This window comes from Physeter macrocephalus, unplaced genomic scaffold (genome assembly GCF_002837175.3).
Source record: "Physeter macrocephalus isolate SW-GA unplaced genomic scaffold, ASM283717v5 random_758, whole genome shotgun sequence".
Taxonomy (NCBI): Eukaryota; Metazoa; Chordata; class Mammalia; order Artiodactyla; family Physeteridae; genus Physeter; species Physeter macrocephalus.
In genome coordinates, this window is record NW_021146044.1 from 1 (window position 1) to 18,077 (window position 18,077).

Here is an 18,077-nt window from a genome sequence, read left to right on the forward strand (position 1 = left end):
TGAAGATCCAATGCAGCCAAAAATAAATAAATAAAACAAATAAATTTAAAAAAAAAATTTCATTCTAAATATCCTTGTTATTGCTGCTGCTGCTGCTGCCAGTTTGGTAGTTGAAATTTTTTTTTGGTATTTTTGGTTTCTAGTGAACATTTTCCTATGCTTGCTACCCTTAACTTGTAAATTATAACGTGTATAGCACCGAAGTAGTTCTCTTTCATCTTTTACTGTAATGTAATAACACTCTTCTTTTTCTTCTGTAATATAATATCATAGAATCATGAACTTGTACAAATTAAGGCCCTGGAGGTTAATTGGTTTGACCAGAGTCACACCGAAAATTAAGTAACAGAACAGAAATTTGAACCTAGCTTTACTCATTTTTCATCCTTCCTCCTCATAGTAGATAGATATTGCTGATACCCTTAAGTCTCCATGGGAGAAACTTCCGCAGCGTTTCACTTTAGAGCAGTATTTCATTTGTGTTTTGTGGCAGAGAACTTGCTGCTTCCGAATCAGCCCAGAAAGTAGCCTCAGCTGAGTGTGCCCTCCACTAACAGCCAGTGTCCTGCTTGCTGTTCCAGGAGCCATGTGTGACCAGGACTGTGGGATGGTCGTACTCATGCTGGAGACTCTTGTGAGGAGATGAGCTGGTGAACGGAGAAGCCAGCATGAAGATGCTTCCCGGAGTGGGCGTGTTTGGGACTGGCAGCTCTGCCCGGGTTCTGGTCCCGCTGTTGCGGGCAGAAGGGTTCACGGTGGAGGCCCTGTGGGGCAAGACTGAGGAGGAGGCGAAGCAGCTTGCCGAGGAGATGAACATCACCTTCTACACCAGCCGGACCGATGACGTCTTGCTGCATCAAGACGTGGATCTGGTGTGCATCAACATCCCCCCTCCGCTTACCCGACAGATATCTGTGAAGGCTCTAGGTACGGACAGTCAGGCCATAGCAAGGGCAGATTGCGCCTCCCTCTCAGTGGTCCTTGAGTATCACTGCTCTCCTCTGGGCCTGGGTGGCCCTTCTTGGGCCTGGGTCTGGGACAGCACTCATCCCTGAACCAGTGCCGAGGGAGGGCACGTTGGGAGGCCTTATGGCTGGGGGAGGAAATGCTCCAGTGGCTGGGAGACATGCAGCGTTCCCCACCTCCCATAAGTAAATCCCTGAGCAAAACTTAAGCAAATGTCTTTCGAGTTGGCCTGTCACAGGGGCTAGAGATTATTACATTTCAGGCATTGTAAAGTTTGCCTCTGTGAAGTCAGAGTTCAAAGACCTGGGCACTGGGGAATTGGCTGTGACTGATGCATTTGTTCTTCCATTTCTGTGGCACGCAGCACCACAGAAAGGAGAAGAGGATGTGTATCAAGGCTGCCATTTCTCATATTTTGTCAGTCCTTGACTAGATTGAGCACACACCCTTCCCGCCAAGCTTTGCAATTTTGTATGCCAGAGGGTGGGAAGGCTCTCTGACAGCGCTGGGTTTCCCTGACAGGATCCACAGATCAGCCTGCTCACGTCTCTGCTCCCTCCGGAAATAGTTTGCTCGGCCACCTCCTGCCCCTGGCTGGGCATGGCTTGGTGCGCTGTTCTCCTGCAGTTCCTGTTGGGCTTCTCTTTCCTGTCAACTGTAGAAAAATTATTCTCTTTGTCTTATATAGGAATCAGAATCTAATTTAATAGGAAAACAAACCAGTAAACATTCATCCAGCATTTTTTTTTTTTAATGTCTCCTGTGTGCTGGGCACTGTCCTGATGTCATTCTTGACATTCAGAGCAGTGTTGGATCGGAGCTGTCTCTGCTTTCAGATTTCACAGTCCAGTTGAAGAGACTAGAAGTAACACACATTGCAAGGTAAATGAGAAAAGACTTAAGTAACAATTCAGGTAGCATATAATTAATTGACAGAGTAATTGTTTTATATAAGGTGATGGGAGCCAGATGTCTCTCTGATGCAGTCAGAGATCTGTGGGTCCAGGAACTGATATGCCGTGAGGCTGACCGCCACTCCTTCTGGCCACTACTATGGGGGAGGGTCCAAGGCTCTGCTGCTTGTCTCTCCCGTAGTCTGAGGATAAGAGGGTGTCTGTCACCTCTAGCCCAATGGGTTGGAGAGGATAAGTGTTCATTGAAGTGAGCAGGAATAGCAGTCTGTCTGGTTGTTGATTTAGGGCATGTAAGTTTTGGCCAAAAATTATAGATGGTTTGTCTTTTCCAGAGAGCTCTCTCTGAGGATGTGTGACATTGGAGCTATTCACTGGCCCTAGATTTTTAGGGCAGATAATGCTCCCAGATTGGGTTTAGAAGTAGACTTAAGCCAACACTTTAACAGAGGGCTGGTTCAAGGGAATCAAGCTACCATGGTCACTTGACTTCTCTCTGTTCCTTGTGTCATGAATGCAGGTTGGTGAGGCCGGGTGTGTGCAGAGGCAGAGTGCTAGAGGCTCTGGTCGCCTTCTTGAACTTTAGGGTCCCCACAGAGGCCATTTCTGAGCTGTGTGAGGAGAAAGAGGAGACCCCAGAGTTCTTTGGGCCCAAGCCTGCTGTTTTCCTGGTACAGGAAAACATTGGACTTTGGGCCATTTAATATAAACAGGAAGGACAGGGATGACCAGAAGCTTCTGTGGTCCTGTATCCCAGCCCTCAGTGAAGTAAGGCCATCAGCCTTCTCTCCACATCTCTGTTGTCAGGAAGGAGGAGGGTATGAATGAGGGTCCTTGGTCTGTTCTTGCAGGTACATGACCACAGGGCCAATTTGGTTGGGCTGGGAGAGCCCTTGTCAGCTGGACCTGCCCTCAGGCACTGCCCACTTAGGCCCCAAAGGAGTCACTGAGCCTGTTGTGACCATGAAGTTGACTCCCTGTGTGCTTGCTTGCTTTTTTTTTTTTTTTTTTTTTTGAGAATTCTGTCTTAATTTTAACTTATATGGAAGAGGCCATGAGAACTCCTCCAGTTTTCCCAAATGACTTGGTGTGAGTACATGAACTGCTGTAGGCAGAGCACCAAACTGACCTTGACATCAGACCCCACTTCTGACCCTATTTCTGTCCCTCTCAACCTGTGTGGGCCCTTGTGAAATGAGGGTATCATTCAGCCTTTCCAGCGTGACATATGACTGCCTCCAAGTACTGACCAAGAAAGACACTGGCATCACGTTACAAGGGAAAGCCAGGCTTTCCTGTTGTCCCACATGGAAGAGCAGATTTGTTTAAGTTAAATTCACATCAAAAATAAATGGTAGGCGTCTCCTCTGGGTGTTCGTTAGGTAAGTGTTCACTGAGTTGAATGTAGCTTAGAAATGAAACTAAGCATTCTAAGTCATCTCAAATGTGAAACACTTTTCTGTAGGTTGGAGGACATATATATATATATATATATATATATATATATCTTTATAAATATAAATTTATTTATTTATGGCCGCATTGGGTCTTCGTTGCTGCGCGTGGGCTTTCTCTAGTTGCGGTGCGCGGGCTTCTCATTGTGGTGGCTTCTCTTGTTGCGGAGCATGGGCTCTAGGCGCACGGGCTTCGGTAGTTGTGGTACGCGGGCTCAGTAGTTGTAGCTCGTGGACTTTAGAGCGCAGGCTCAGTAGCTGTGGCACACAGGCTTAGCTGCTCTGTGACATGTGGGATCTTCCTGGACCAGGGCTTGAACCCATGTCCCCTGCATTGGCAGGCAGACTCTTAACCACTTCGCCACCAGGGAAGTCCCTGGAGGACTGTACTTAAATTAATGCCTCAAAAGCAGGACCCATTCTTTCCTCGTGTAATGTAAAGCTCTGGAAGGAGCTCGTTCTTGGACCTTCCTCCCACCCCCACCCCCCATCCCACCTGTCTAGCTCATCACAGAGTACCGAGCTGAGCTCCCTGTGCTATACCACAGGTTCCCACTAGCTATCTGGCTTACACATGGTAGTGTATTTATGTCAAACCTAATCTCCCAATTCATCCCATCCTCTCCTTCCCCCACTGTGTCCACACATCTGTTCTTTATGCATCTCTGTTCCTGTGCTGCAAATAGGTTCATCTGTACCATTTTTCTAGATTCCACATGTATGCATTAATATACAATATTTGGTTTTCTCTTTCTGACTTACTGCACACTGTATGACAGTCTAGGTCCATCCACGTCTCTACAAATGACCGTATTTCGTTCCTTATTATGGCTGAGTAATATTCCATTGTATATATGTACCACATCTTCTCTATCCATTCATCTGTCGATGGACACTTAGGTTGTTTCCAGGTCCTGGCTATTGTAAATAGTGCTGCAATGAACATTGGGGTACATGTGTCTTTTTGAATTACGGTTTTCTCAGGGTCTTATGTTCTACTTTTGTTGGACTTTTCATTTTCTTCCACCTCAGATTTCATCTGTGTGGCTTTCCCATGAATTCCTTAAAGGAGAGGGAGGGACTCTAATGTTTTATTTCTCAGTTTAGAAGTGGTTCAGAAAAATTTTAATGTACAAAGTGCCTCACCATTTTTGCCATAGTTGAATGTTTTCTTAAATCTGTCACTAAAAGGTCAGTTTCTGTGCCCAGTTCTTGGCGCTTGTGTGCTTCATTAGAAAAATGCTGGGTTTGCCAATCCTTTCCCCATGGGCTCTTAAGATAACAAGGGATCATTCCTCAAGCAGCCTGACCCAGATAATTTAATCCCAAGAACACCAGTCCCTGGGGATGCCTTCCCTGACCCCCAGTCCAGATCAGGTCCCTGCTGTATCTTTCATATTAACATTAATATCATCTTCATTGCATTTATCACAAGTGCAAGTCTACGTGTATTCATAGGATAATTTGATTAATGGCTTTCTCTCCCACTAAACTGTAAGTTTTCTGAAAGTAGAGATCATGCCTGATGTTGTAGCCTCTGAGCTTAGCACAGGGCCTGGCATACTGGTTGAAAGGAAGTGTTCACAAATTCTACCTGTGCAAGCCCAGTCTGCTGGTGTGACTCAGGGAGCTGACGGGCTTGTGACCCAGGAGAGACTGGGCTGTGGGCAGCAGTGATTCTGTCTGGTGGCTTTCAAACTTACTTTTCTAAGCAGCAGAATGTTCTTTGTTTTAAAAAAAAAAAAAAAAAGGCAGAATCCATGGATTTTGTAAAACATAAAAGTGGTGCTTTTTCTGGGGCTGCTTCTCTTCCCTGCTGTTTGAAATCATTTGTCTAGTGCCACACCTCTAAAGAGGGAAAGAGCGGTGTTGTCCCAGAGCTGTGAACCTGTGGTGCGTTTACTAAGGAACAAAGAGGTGGTTTGGGGCAGCTTCTCAGGGCACTTTACTCCTAGGTCGTCTGGGGAGCATGAGCTGGAGAGAGGCGTGCAGTCTGGAGCTTGTTCAGCCTCCAGAAGATCTGAGCTAATGGCACTCGGCACCCATGCTTTCCCCATTCCCTGGAGACAAAAGTGGTTTTCAGGACTTCCCTGGTGGCGCAGTGGTTGAGAGTCCCCCTGCTGATGCAGTGGACACGGGTTCGTGCCCCAGTCCGGGAAGATCCCACATGCCGCTGAGCGGCTGGGCCCGTGAGCCATGGCCGCTGAGCCTGTGCGTCCGGAGCCTGTGCTCCGCAACGGGAAAGGCCACAACAGTGAGAGGCCCGCGTACCACAAAAAGAAAAAAAAAAAAAAAAAAAAAGTGGTTTTCAGCTTCTCTAATATCTTGTTGATTTCCTAACAGGAAAGCTAGATAAACTTAAATAAACATGTCTTTCAAGGCAACACCAGTCTTCCTAAAGGTACAGGACCTGTGCAGCTGGCCTGCAGGAGCCTGGTTTAACTCAAGATGGCCTTTAGCTCCCACACTAATAATACTACTGGGCCCCAAGTTCAAAAGCTCTCTTACTGTTCAGGCTCAAGAAGGAAGGCCTCTTCCCCTTCCCTGACCTCGTGGCATGAAGTAGATATTACTTACTCTAGTTTTATCACCACCAAACTCTCAGCAGCCACAGAAGTCCTTTTCCTCCCAGCCCACCTCCTCTCCTCCCCACATTGCAGTGTCCACCCCGACCCCTGCTGTGCATAGTTGTAGCAGGAAACCTCTGGGCTGGCCAGAGCTGCAGCCAAGAGGCCAAATTCTCACCCAGTATTGTGATTCTCCTGTTCCTCATCCTAAAATCCCACAAGTGTGGGGAAGCATTGGAGACCCTCCAAGAGCAGATAGTGATAGCAGTTAGGGGCTACTCTCCTTGCAGGGCCCCCCTCCAGCTCTGGATGCCTGTGCAAGGGCCTCTCCCCTTGCCTTGGCCCCCTGCCCTTTCCACACTGCTCCCTGCCTTGGGCATGTAACGCTTGGCTGGCCATTCTCCTGTTGTCCTGCCAGTACCTGTTGTAAAGCTTTCGTTACTGTTTAGAGAAGAGCAGGAGATTTCAAGAGTTTTGTAAAGTGAAGAGATTGAATTAGGTCATAGGCTACTGATCTACATGTGTTCCTCCTTGCCGCAGCACTGAGCTTCATAACACTGGGAGTTCATGCCCGAGAATCCCATATGTGCAGATGGCAAATGCTCTGTGGGGTTCTTGAGGGTCAGGGTGGCAGGGGAGAGGGTAGGAAGTGAGGGAAGCTTGGAAGGATTGGCCAAAGGCACCAGATTATCTCCTGTGGGCTTTGTCAGGTTGTGAGCTTCCGAAGGACTGGTCTGGGCCTAACTCTATGAGAGGCCTGATAAACAGCACATAGAATAAGAAAACTCATCTATGTTCATGTTGATCTTTAAACTTCTTTTTAAAAATTAAATTTTCAAAATATTGAACATTGATATTATTGGCCTGGAAAATGTAGCTTCTGTGTGAGTCTTAAAATCTGAGTCACAGTGGACCCTTTTTTTCCTGTATTTATGACATCTGCTGGGTCTCTCCCATGGTGATGGTTATAAAATGTACCGTTGACAGAGCTGTGCTGGGCTGAGCACTACATATACTGCCTCGTTTGACTTACTGTTCTACCCTGCATGGTAGATGTGACTCTCCTTTTACAGTGTAGTAAACCAAAGCCCAGAGAGGTTTAGAAATGTCCCAGGTCATGCAGCAACCAAGCAAGAGAACCAGAATTTGAATCCCAAAGTGGCTCCAAAGCTCGAGTTTGGCACCAATAAATGGCCCTTTCTGAGCAGTCAGCTTTCCTGGGGCCCCATTGTTTCTGTTGCAAGGTGGCCAGACAAGTTCCCCTCCTGAGGCTGTGTGAACAGAATCCAAGTCCATCAGAAGAAGCTACACCCAGGGACTTCCCTGGTGGTCCAGTGGGTGGGACTCCGTGCTCGCATTGTGGGGGGCCCGGGTTCAATCCCTGGTTAGGAAACTAGATCCTGCGTGCCACAACTAAGAGTTCACATCCTGCAACTAAGAAGTCCACATGCTGCAACTAAGAAGTCCGCATGCTGCAACTAAAAAACAAGATTCCGCAGGCCACAATGAGGATCCTGTGTGCGCAAATGGGACCCAGCGCAGCCTAAATTAATAAATAAATATTTTTTATTTATTAAAAAAAAAATTTTAAAAAGAAGAAGCCGGACTTCCCTGGTGGCGCGGTGGTAAAGAATACGCCTACCAGTGCAGGGGACATGGGTTTGAGCCCTGGTCCCGGAAGATCCCACATGCCGCGGGGCAACTAAGTCCGTGTGCCACAGCTACTGAGCCTGCGCTCTAGAGCCCGCAAGCCACAACTGTTAAAGCCTGTGCGCCTAGAGCCTGTGCTCCGCAACAAGAGAAGCCACCACAATGAGAAGCCCGCGCACCGCAACAAAGAGTAGCCCCTGCTCGCCGCAACTGGAGAAAGCCCACACACAGCGACAAAGACCCAACGCAGCCGAAAATAAATAACTAAATAACTAAATAAATTTATTAAAAAAAAAAAAAAAGACTGAGGGAGACCAGTTAAGTTACCATTGCAATAATCCAGGCGAAAAAGTGTGGTGACTTGGATGAGGAAGGTGGCAGTGGTCGTAGTGGGAACTGGTGAGATCCTGGAGGTAGTTTGAAAGCTAAGCCAACAGGATTTACTGATGATTGAAAGTGGGATGGATATGAGTTACATCCGTGATTTTGGCTTGAGAAACGGGGAGAATGGAATCGCCATTGACTGAGATGGAGAAAACTCAGGGAAGGGAGTATCAAGAGCTCAGTTTAGGATTCCAACCCCAAACCTACCCCACCACCTTGAATGTCTTTGTGAGTGATGCTACCAACTATCTATCCAGTTTCCTACATTTCTTTTTTTTGTTTTGCGGTACGCGGGCCTCTCACTGCTGTGGCCTCTCCCGTTGCGGAGCGCAGGCTCCGGACGCGCAGGCTCAGCGGCCATGGCTCACGGGCCCAGCCGCTCCGCGGCATGTGGGATCTTCCCGGACCGGGCCACGAACCCGTGTCCCCTGCATCGGCAGGAGGACTCTCAACCACTGCGCCACCAGGGAAGCCCTCCTACATTTCTTATAGACCCTGTGTAAACCCTCCAACCTGTTTCCTGGTGGGCACTCAGGACTTTAGGAATCCCAGCCCTTTCCTCAGTGCCTTTGCACATGCAGTTTCCTGCCTGGGTGTCCTTTCCCCCTTATGCTCCCTGGAACATCTGCTTCCTTAAAGATAACCCTGGCGGCACTCCCCCATGAAGTCTTCCCTTATTCTGCCATCTGTACCAGACCCTTGAGCTTGTTCCCTCAAGAAGCCCATGACTTCTTGGGTGAATTGAGGTAGTGGAATTTGAGTTGCACCCCAAGGGCAGTGTCTGTGGAATGAGTAATGGAATAACTGGATGTCTTCACCCTTCCCTAGCTTGGTGTACCCCAAAACCTGTGTGTGTCCATTCCATACGACTTCTTGGGCTTTGTAAGTTTTCTGTTGAAGATATTAGCATAAGACTTTCTTCTGCTTGAACCATCCCAAGCTCACAGGAATACTCCGGGAGTTGGTGTCTTCTGGCTGTTCGTACCCTCATGAGCTTTCATTTTATGATGTGGAGGAGTGTTGATCCCTTCCTTTTCCTCGTGTGGGAGCTGCCCAGTCCTCTTGGTCTCTCTCTTCAGGGCTTTGTCTAGCTTTGTTTTGCTCTGTGGGTGCATTCCAGCTGCGATGTACTCAGAACAGGCATGAGACAGAAAGGATGTTTTCTCTCCCTTTCCCCTCCTACTGGAGCCAAGCATTTTCGGGCCTTATGACTACACTAACTTGTTGAACCAGTGTTTTCAGAGGACAGTCTGCGAGGAATCTTAGAGCCCTTTCTGCAGTTACAACTGAGAGTACTAAGCTCATCCCCTAGAATATAGATTTGATTTTCTTACCCCAAGCTGATGATCTAATAAATGCATAAAGGTACATAAGCATGTCCACCTCTCCAGCCCACTTGTATTAAGCAGTGTTCTCTAGATAAACAGAACCAGGAGGATGTATATTGAGAGAGGGAGGTAGAGATTTATTTTCTAAAAACTGATTCATGCTATTGTAGGAGCTGACAGATCTGAAATCTGCAGAGCAAATCTGAATTCCAGCAAGAGTTGATGTTGCAGGCTTGAGTCTGAAGGCAGTCTGGAGGCAGAATTCCTTCCTCTTCAGGGAACTTCGGTCTTTGTTCTCAAGGCCTTCATCTGATGAGTTGAGGCCTACCCACATTATGGAGGGTAATCTGCTCTACTCAAAGTCTACTGGTTTAAATGTTAATCAGATCTAAAGATATCTTCCCAGCAGTGTCTAGACTAGTATTTGATGGACACCATAACCTAACCAAGTTGACACATAAGATTAACCTCGTACCACCTCTCTTTACCTCCCGCTCCTGGTTTGCACCTTCTGCCTCTACTCCTTTCACTTTTTCTTTAAGAACTTGCTTCTCTTTCTCGAGCCCGTAAGTCTTTCTCCAGTCCCAGTCACTGGGTACCATTTTCATCCAAGCTGATCACCTTTCCACTTGTCCCAGGTCACCACCTGGTCTCAGAGGCAGCTTTCCTGAGTCATCTGCCTTCCAGAAATGGGTTTTCTTTTCCCAGTGTAAACCCCTTGGAACTTTTGAGATTTCCTGCTGTGTTTTATTCTCAGGCATTGGGAAGAATGTGGTTTGTGAGAAGGCAGCAACCTCGGTGGATGCCTTCCGGATGGTGACAGCCTCGCGCTACTACCCGCAGCTGATGAGCCTGGTGGGGAACGTGCTGCGCTTCCTGCCTGCCTTCGTGCGCATGAAGCAGCTGATTGCCGAGCACTACGTGGGTGCAGTGATGATCTGTGATGCCCGCGTCTACTCGGGCAGCCTGCTCAGCCCCAACTACGGCTGGATCTGTGATGAGCTCATGGGCGGTGGGGGCCTGCACACCATGGGCACCTACATTGTGGACCTGCTGACCCACCTGACTGGCCAGAAAGCCGAGAAGGTACATGGGCTGCTCAAGACCTTTGTGAGGCAGAATGCAGCCATCCGTGGCATCCGGCATGTCACCAGCGATGACTTCTGTTTCTTCCAGATGCTCATGGGCGGGGGTGTGTGCAGCACAGTAACACTCAACTTCAACATGCCGGGCGCCTTTGTGCACGAGGTCATGGTGGTGGGCTCTGCGGGACGCCTTGTTGCCCGGGGAGCTGACCTCTACGGGCAGAAGAACTCTGCCACACAAGAGGAGCTGCTGCTGAGGGACTCGCTGGCTGTGGGCACGGGGCTCCCCGAGCAGGGGCCCCAGGGTGTCCCGCTGCTTTACCTGAAGGGCATGGTCTACATGGTGCAGGCCCTGCGCCAGTCCTTCCAGGGGCAGGGGGACCGCCGCACGTGGGACCACACCCCCGTCTCCATGGCCGCCTCATTCGAGGATGGGCTCTACATGCAGAGCGTGGTGGATGCCATCAAACGGTCGAGCCGATCCGGGGAGTGGGAGGCTGTGGAGGTGCTGACGGAGGAGCCCGACGCCAACCAGAACCTGTGCGAGGCGCTCCAGCGGAATAACCTGTGAGCCTGCACGTGGGCTCCCTGCCACGGGGCAAAGGGCGAGGGAGGAGCTGTGATGGGAGGGCTTGGTTATAGCACAGTGTCTTTCATTTGATAGGTCAACTTGGGCAGAGTTGAATTCGGGTGAATCCGAAGGTGGCTCCCGGAGAACGCCCCCTCCAGTGCTCATTTACTCCTCAGACTGGTGAGGCGGTGCCGTTCCTATTGCCATGGCTGAGAGGGCCGGCCCACTGCACAGGGTGGAGCTGCCCCCAGTGTGTGAGCAGTTCCAGCAAAGGCTTGACTTGGGGGCTTCATCCACCTATTTGTGGTCTTAACTGGATGAGAAAGCACAGCAAGGAGCCAGCTTGGCTTGATTCCTCAGGCCTGAGGAGAAATGACAAGAGGCCTTGTTTCCATGCCCGTTCCTGGGCTGGGGCATCTCAGGAATGGTGAGGGCAGGAAGTCATCCCTCAGGGATCTGCACCTGCCCTCGCTCCCATGTCACCTAGCCCTTCCGGCCTCCAGGCTGCCCCTTCCCTGGCAGGGAGGAGGGGTTCTGTAGTAGATGAGCTCTCAGGGGCTGTTGACCTAGGGCAGAGGGCCCCTGAGTTGGCAGAGAGGAGACAAGGGAGAGCTCTGGGACATCTGATAAATGTTAATAAATCAGAAAGTCTGACACTGTGACATGTGGTTGTTGGTTGTTCGTTTGGTAGATTGAGTTTCTTTAATAATGAAAGGCTTGTTGATTGTTGTAGATTTGTTTCTATTTTTCTCTTTCCTCATGGCTCCATGGCAGCCCTGACCTGCTCTGGATCCATCACTATCTAGCGGGACACACAGGCTCCTACCACTGTCTGCCCTCATCTCCTGGCTTATTCCCTTGCAGCTGAATCCCTCAGGAGCCCTCCAAGAAGTCTTTCCTCAGCAGACAGGACTTAAGACTTCAGGGGGCCAATCAGGCCTGATGTTTAAGGGGAGACAGTGGGAGAGTTTGAGGTCTCCCTGGGCTGGAGGTCAGGAAGGGTTCTGTTCTTGAAACCGAGGGGTTGGCTCCAGGGGAGCCCTGGGAGAGGAGGGGTGAGGAGTGGCCCCAGGGAGCCTAGACGGGGTGAACTGGAGGAAGGCGCTGTCCCTCGGAAGCATTGTAGCTGGGGTGTAGCCGAGCACTGCCTGGCCTAGCCAGCCAGTCTCCAGCTCTGCTTTTACTAACCTGTTCTCCCCACAGGAAGAGGCTTTTAACCCTGTCAGTCAGGGGCAGGTGGGGCGGGACGGTGGGAAAGGACACATCTACTCCTTTGTTTCCTCTGCCAGAATTAAGTCTGGACCAAACTTTCCCCTTCTCTAATCTTCCCTCTTTCTGGCCTGCTGTGGACTCCTCACCAGAAAGAGAAAGGCTCAGAGAGGGCTCCCTCTTCCTCCTGGCACCCTTTATAGGAGTCACCAGGCCTATTTTCCTGTATTGTCCTGGTTTCAGACCTTGTCTTTGTGAGATAAAATAACAGTGGCTAGTGTTGGGGTGTACTTATTGCATGCTGGGGACCCTGGGATAGACGGTTCACGTGTATTATTCTGTTTAATATCCAAACCACTCTACGAGGTATTACTATTAATATTCCTGTTATTCAGAGCAGAGAGGGGCAAAGTTACTTGCCTCCTGTAAGTTGTAAGTGACAGAGCTAGGAGCCTGGTCAGGGTCCTCTGACTACAGAGCCTGACCCTGAACTACTCCTTCCTTAGTGCTTGTGGCATCTCAGACTCTTGAGTGCCCAGGCATTGACCCTCCCCGCTCGGGTCCTCATCCAGGTTACATTCCTCTCTACAGCAGGAATCTCAGCCTGGCCTGAACTAGTAGGTGGACTGTAGAGAGAACCCCACCAGGCAGGATGCCGGTAGAGGTGAAGAAGGAGAAGCTGCTCCCTTCCTCCCGGCTCAGCTCCAGGTCATCCTTCTGTGTGTTAATAAGATGTTGAGATCCCCCCTAAGTTTGGGTATTGACCAAGAAAGCACATGCATCCATTGCATCCGACTCAGATGCTCTTCCTTAAGAAAGGGCCATGTTATTGACCCACAGTGGCACTTAGGTTTTATAGGACTCTGCAACAAAACCTCTGGTTTACAAAGATGGATTCCGACCAAGTCCTGGGGCCGACTGTACATGGGCTTAGGGTAGAGCTACTCTTGTGGACCCAGGTCCTCTGTTGGTACTCTGCAGAACCTAGGTCCATGGCTATCCCTCAGACATCTTTACCATCAGGTATCTCCTGGATTGGTGCCGGGGAGGAGAGGTACCATGAAGTGGCCCAGATGCCTGTTCCCAAGGAAGCCAGCAGGGTTCTGGTTCCCAGAGGTGACAGAGTCAACTGGTTCCAGGCTTGGCCTGCAGCTCCCCCTCCTGGAGGAAGTCAGCATCACCTCCCAGGACCTGTTTCCCAAATCTCAGGATCTTCCTTGGGTCAAAATAAAGTTTTTCCAAGCCAATGAAAATGCAGTTAGCTTTTTCTCTCCGTTACAGCAAGCAGAAGAGAACTTCCAGAATACCTGTTGCTTATTTTCCAACCCCCAACCAAATCTAGGACTCGCACTCAGCCAGACAATGGCAGCAGCCTCCTCGCCTCCCTATCCCCAGTCTTTCCCTTCCTTATTCGGCCCTTCACGCTGATGCCCAAGCAACCTCTCCAAAATGTCAGGCCAAGATCCCTCGTTGCCTACACCCCTCCTTATCCCTCCCAGGCTCACCCAGCCTGGTCTGATAGCCAGGCCTCTGCTTCAGCCATGCTAAATGGCCCTCCTACATGGGGCTGACATCTTCCACACTAGTGAGGCTTCATCCCTGGCATATCCTCTGATTGGAAGGCCACCCAACTCTCTCCTTCAGGAAGCAGCTGGAGAGCTGCCTCTTCACTCCTGCAGGCAAAGTGGCAGTCACCCCCACCACCTGTGGCGCCACAGCTTTGGTCTTCAGCCCTTCTGTATCGCGTCTCCTTGAATTATGCTGCCTCAGCACTGCACGCTTAGAGTGAGCTTCTAGGAGCCGTAGTGGTGTCTTGTTCCTTTCTGTGGCTACTATCACCCACCCTGCTTAGACAAGCCTGTCAAGTGAATAAGCCCCCGGGAAACAGACTGATTCTTCTGTGGTTACTGAGTGTTTCCTACGTCACCTGTGAGGAGATAGGAACAGATCTTCCTTATCAGTGCTGGCCTGGCCGACACCTCCAGCCCTGGAGACCACACAGAGAAAGCAGATGCTCAGCCTTCTTGGGTCAGGCCTTAGCCAGAGAGCCCCCAGGTTCAGAGATCTTCAGGGCTCCGGAAAGGGCAGGCCCTCCCTGGGCCCCAGGGTGTGGTCTCATGCAAGGCCACTCCTTTGCAGGCCTCTGCTTCCTCAGCCATAAAGTCAGGAGATCAAGCTCAGTTATCCTGAAGAGTCCTCTACCTCTAAAATTCCTGGAGAATTTGTGCTCATCCCTGTGGACAACATTTCAGTCTGCATGGTCCCTGTAGAAGTATCTCCTAGCTCAGTCAAGTCACTGCCCAGGGAGAAGTGTGGGCAAAAAGAAGAAATGTCCTGACCCCACGGCTTGCCCTCAGGCCTTGCCATGGGGCCAGTGAGCATCCAAGTGACCCCTAAAGGAGGGAACAGCCTGGGATTATGCCCATTTTCTTCCTACTTCCTCCATCTGGGCCTGCCCACCCCCTCCCTTCCTGGATGGCCAGGCCATTATCCCAGGGGCCCCCCATATGGTCCTGGACTTTGGATGGCCTCAGCCTTTCAGATCCTAACCTGTCCCTCTCTGCAGCTTCCTCGGCTCCCCACCTTGGTCTCCTTATCTTGGTGGCTTTCATGGGGTCCCTCTGTTAGGTGGATGCGGTGCAATGACACATGCCCTTGGGGAGTTCACAGTCTAGTCCCCGAAATAGTTACATAACCCACGGTGATAGTAGCGTGTAGATGCTCCAATGCAGGGCAATACAGCACTGGGTGCTGCCTGGCTCAGCAGGAAGCAAGGCGCTGTGAGTCTTCAAGGGTACATGTATACTAGCCAGGTTGAGAGTGAAGAAATAAAGGCATTTGAGGCAGGGGAAGCCCCACAAGCAGAGAGGGAAGGTAAGAAAAGGTGTAGTTGGTCAGGGAACTACAGGAAGCCACTAAAAAGTTTTAAGGTAGCTGGGGTAAGAGGAGCAGGGTGCTAGAGGGGGAGCAACACCATCAGGGGGTCAGGAGTGTGTGTAGCAGAATCATTGGGTGGGTTGGTGGGGCAAGGGCCCACCGGCAGGGAGACTCTCCTCACCTGGAGAGGACAGTGTCCCAGGCAAGGGTGCTGACTGGGGTGTCCGAGAGATTCTCTGTCTGAGAGGGTAGATTCACCTGCCTTGATGCCTGATTAGCTGGCAGGAGTCAATGAGCAAAGAATAGGATGGGGTCTGGGGTGATATCAGGATTTTGGCTTGAACAATTGTGTAGATGAGAAACAGGAGGAAAAGCAGGTTGGAGGGAGGAGAAATCCATTTAATCTGGAATTCCCTGTGTTTATGATGTCTGAGGGACATGCAAGAGGACCAGGAGGCAGCAGGATAGGGGCTTTCCAAAATGGCCGGCACTGGCCCCCTCTTCCCAGAGACACCTGAGGATGAGATGCCGCAGTCATCCAGTGGCTCAGCCACAGGGGTCCAAAGAGGACATTCACCTCCACCACCACCCCTTGCCTGCCAGAAAAAGGCACCAATTCCTCTGTCACCAGGGGCCACTCTGGGGGCAAGGTCTGGTCCAGCTGTGAGAGCTGCCCCTCTTGGGACAGGCAAATGAACTCTGCCACCTCAGAAGGAGGATTCCAAGTGTTGGTCCCCTCAAGGTCCGATCAATGCAGGCCCCTTCCCTGGGAGACAGGGAGCAAGGCCAAGCACCTGCTTCCCATGACCTGACAGTCCTTTTCCTTTCTCCTCCCCAAGTTCCTCCTTACCACCCGCCTTTCCATCCCCACTGTTATCTTGTCTGACCTTCAGGTTTATCTGAGGAGGTTTTAAGTGCACAGAACCAGGCCCCACCCCTGCAGATTCTGATTCAATTAGGTCTGGGGTGATGCCCAGGAATCTATATTTCTGTCAAGTTCTTGGGCAATCCAGTTCACTGTACTGGGGAATCCTCCACCCTTCTTCCCAGCCTCCCCCTCTTCAGGCATCTTATTTGGGGAATCACAGTCTGAGAAAAGGAAAAACGTTTATTTTTAGCACACCCAAGGTCCCAAGTAGGGGTAGGGGCAGAATCCCCTCTTCCACCTGAGTGGCTAGGGCCATAGACTGCTGCTCTGGTTCAGGCTTGGGAGAAGGGGAGCCCCCAGTGGGGCAGGACAGTCACTTGTACTGAGGAGAGAGTGGGAGTACAAGTGGGGCAGCGCAGACGCTTGGCATCTTGTTGATGTCCACCTGAGTTGACTTGACCATCTCAGCCTTGAGGCAACCGCTGACCCCCAGGCTGGGCAAACACCCAGGCTCCTCGCCAGCTTCCTCTCCCAGGGGAACCAGAGTGTAGGTGGGGGTCGTGAACATATTGGGGCAGGGCAAAGTGAGGCCTGAGCCCAGCTCACCTGCCGAGGGCAGCAAGGCCTGCAGTTGCTCCACACCCGTCTCCTCGGGGACGAGGGCCAGCTCCGACTCAGGCTTCACCTCAGCCTCGGCCTCCCTGTCCCCTTCCCCTGCCTGGTTCAGCTCAGGGTTGCAATAGTTGATGTACCGGTACAGGGGCCGCAGGCGCTGGGCCTTGCCTGCAAGGACCCGGGGCAGGGCAGGGGCTGGAGCGCCAAGCTGTGCCATGTCAGGGGTCCAGCAGGTGGGGGATAAAGGGAAGGCCCGGGGAATGCCACTCACGCTGCAGTCCTAAGGTCCCTGAGGGAGCAGACACTGTGCTGGCCACCACGGGGAGCACTGGGGTTCCCACACTCTTGCGCTTCTTGGCTTTTTTGTGCTGTTTGGCAGATGGTGAGGGCTCACTCTGGCTACTCTCCCGCTCCTCCCTCTGCAGCGGCATCCCCTGTGGCAGCTCAGCTTCAGCCCTAGGATGGGCTTGGTGGCTAGGTCCTGGGAGCCTAGGGGACAAGAAGGCCTGAGGAGCCAGCCTCCAGCCTTGGCTCCTGTGCCCTGTCGTAGGGAATAGCCCTGTCTGCCTGCCACCCCAGGCCCAGATTCTTGTCCCTTTCCTGGTCAGTGAGGCCCGGGGCTGGACAGGGGCCAAGAGCTCATGAGTTCAGTCCCTTACAAGGCTTTGAGACTCCCTCTCTGGATGTTCCCTACATTAGAGCTCTTGAGGGACAGAAGAGGGGAGGAGTGATGGTGGTGGCAGGGGATAAGTATGTACACTGCAGGAATGCCCGATTTAGGAATCCTACGGAATCCACCCCCATTCCACCTCCCCAGCCCTTCAGCTTCTTCCCTCTGAAAGCCCCCTCACTTGACCGGCTTCCTCTTCAGACCATGACTGGTCCTCACAATGGAGGCCATAGGCCTGGGGCCTCTCTCCTCTAGTGCCTGCACCTCCGGCTTGTGCCTCTCTTCCTCCAGCTTGAGTCTTTTCTCCTGGATCTTTGGCTCTGAGACTGGCCCTGTTGGACACTTGTCTTCACCCTCGGTTTGGCAGGCTTCATGGGCTGGCACCGGGCACTGGTCTCCCATAACTGGACACTAGAGGTGACACATAGGTAACTGGTCACCATGGCCAGGCAGAGGATACAGGGATCAGCCATTAAATACCAAATATGAAGGGTGCCAGCCCATGCCCCTCCCAGCCTGTGGAGCCTGTCCTGGCAGTTAGGGGGTCATTGCACAGAAGCTGGTCTCCTAAAGCTCTGTGGCCAAGTGTTTGAAGGCTAGACAGCCTAATGGTCACCTCAGAATTCTGCACATGGCCACCAGGCAGCTCCGTAAGCTGTGACTGCCCCAAGGCTGTTCCGTCTTGGGCCCCTGGCCGCTTCTCAGCCCCTGCTGAGGCCATGGCTGCGGAGGATCCGCGCATCCTCGACGGTTGCTTGCGGGACGTGGGGGGCGGGAGGTGGAGGGCGGACCCTAGACTGGTAGACCGTGAGCTGACCCCGGAGAAGGGCCGGGTTGCGAAGGGCAACTGGCAGCCGGTCTGGCCCCACCCTCAGCTGGAACTACAAGCCCCAGAAGGCTTTGCGCCAGGGGGCATTGGCCC

General features: G+C 51.4%; 2 protein-coding genes across 6 annotated transcripts; one reads left to right on the forward strand and one right to left on the reverse strand.

The window, feature by feature from the left end:
* The first annotated feature begins 580 nt into the window (after positions 1-580).
* GFOD2 (Gfo/Idh/MocA-like oxidoreductase domain containing 2) lies at positions 581-13,641 on the forward strand. Of its 4 annotated transcripts, XM_028486249.2 has the most exons (4): positions 581-927; positions 10,018-10,346; positions 10,437-10,912; positions 11,010-11,574. In XM_028486249.2, the coding sequence occupies exons 1-4, from the start codon at positions 669-671 to the stop codon at positions 11,098-11,100; spliced, it is 1,155 nt and encodes a 384-aa protein (XP_028342050.1). In that variant the 5' UTR covers positions 581-668; the 3' UTR covers positions 11,101-11,574. The 4 variants fall into 4 exon arrangements, with proteins under 4 accessions (XP_028342050.1, XP_028342049.1, XP_028342048.1 ...); XM_028486248.2 differs by lacking the exon at positions 11,010-11,574 and adding an exon at positions 13,149-13,641 and having other exon boundaries at positions 10,018-10,912; XM_028486247.2 differs by having other exon boundaries at positions 10,018-10,912.
* Positions 13,642-16,243: 2,602 nt separating this feature from the next.
* On the reverse strand, positions 16,244-17,971 carry CUNH16orf86 (chromosome unknown C16orf86 homolog). 2 transcript variants are annotated; one of them, XM_007125915.1, is made up of 4 exons: positions 17,772-17,971; positions 17,342-17,566; positions 16,757-16,991; positions 16,244-16,653 (listed from the first exon to the last, which is right to left on the reverse strand). In XM_007125915.1, the coding sequence occupies exons 1-4, from the start codon at positions 17,895-17,897 to the stop codon at positions 16,244-16,246; spliced, it is 996 nt and encodes a 331-aa protein (XP_007125977.1). In that variant the 5' UTR covers positions 17,898-17,971. The 2 variants fall into 2 exon arrangements, with proteins under 2 accessions (XP_007125977.1, XP_007125978.1); XM_007125916.1 differs by having other exon boundaries at positions 16,757-16,974; positions 17,337-17,566; positions 17,772-17,876.
* Positions 17,972-18,077: the final 106 nt, after the last annotated feature.

Excerpts from the sequence above, each read along its gene's own strand:
- GFOD2 (XM_028486247.2), top strand. The coding sequence starts at position 669 with ATGAAGATGCTTCCCGGAGTGGGCGTGTTTGGGACTGGCAGCTCTGCC. Across the intron at positions 928-10,017 it reads GATATCTGTGAAGGCTCTAG|GCATTGGGAAGAATGTGGTT; the intron begins GTACGGACAGTC and ends TTTTATTCTCAG. Across the intron at positions 10,913-11,009 it reads GCGCTCCAGCGGAATAACCT|GTCAACTTGGGCAGAGTTGA; the intron begins GTGAGCCTGCAC and ends TTCATTTGATAG.
- CUNH16orf86 (XM_007125915.1), bottom strand. The coding sequence starts at position 17,897 with ATGCGCGGATCCTCCGCAGCCATGGCCTCAGCAGGGGCTGAGAAGCGG. Across the intron at positions 17,567-17,771 it reads GCCATGTGCAGAATTCTGAG|TGTCCAGTTATGGGAGACCA; the intron begins GTGACCATTAGG and ends TGTCACCTCTAG. Across the intron at positions 16,654-16,756 it reads AGGGACCTTAGGACTGCAGC|GCAAGGCCCAGCGCCTGCGG; the intron begins GTGAGTGGCATT and ends GGGTCCTTGCAG.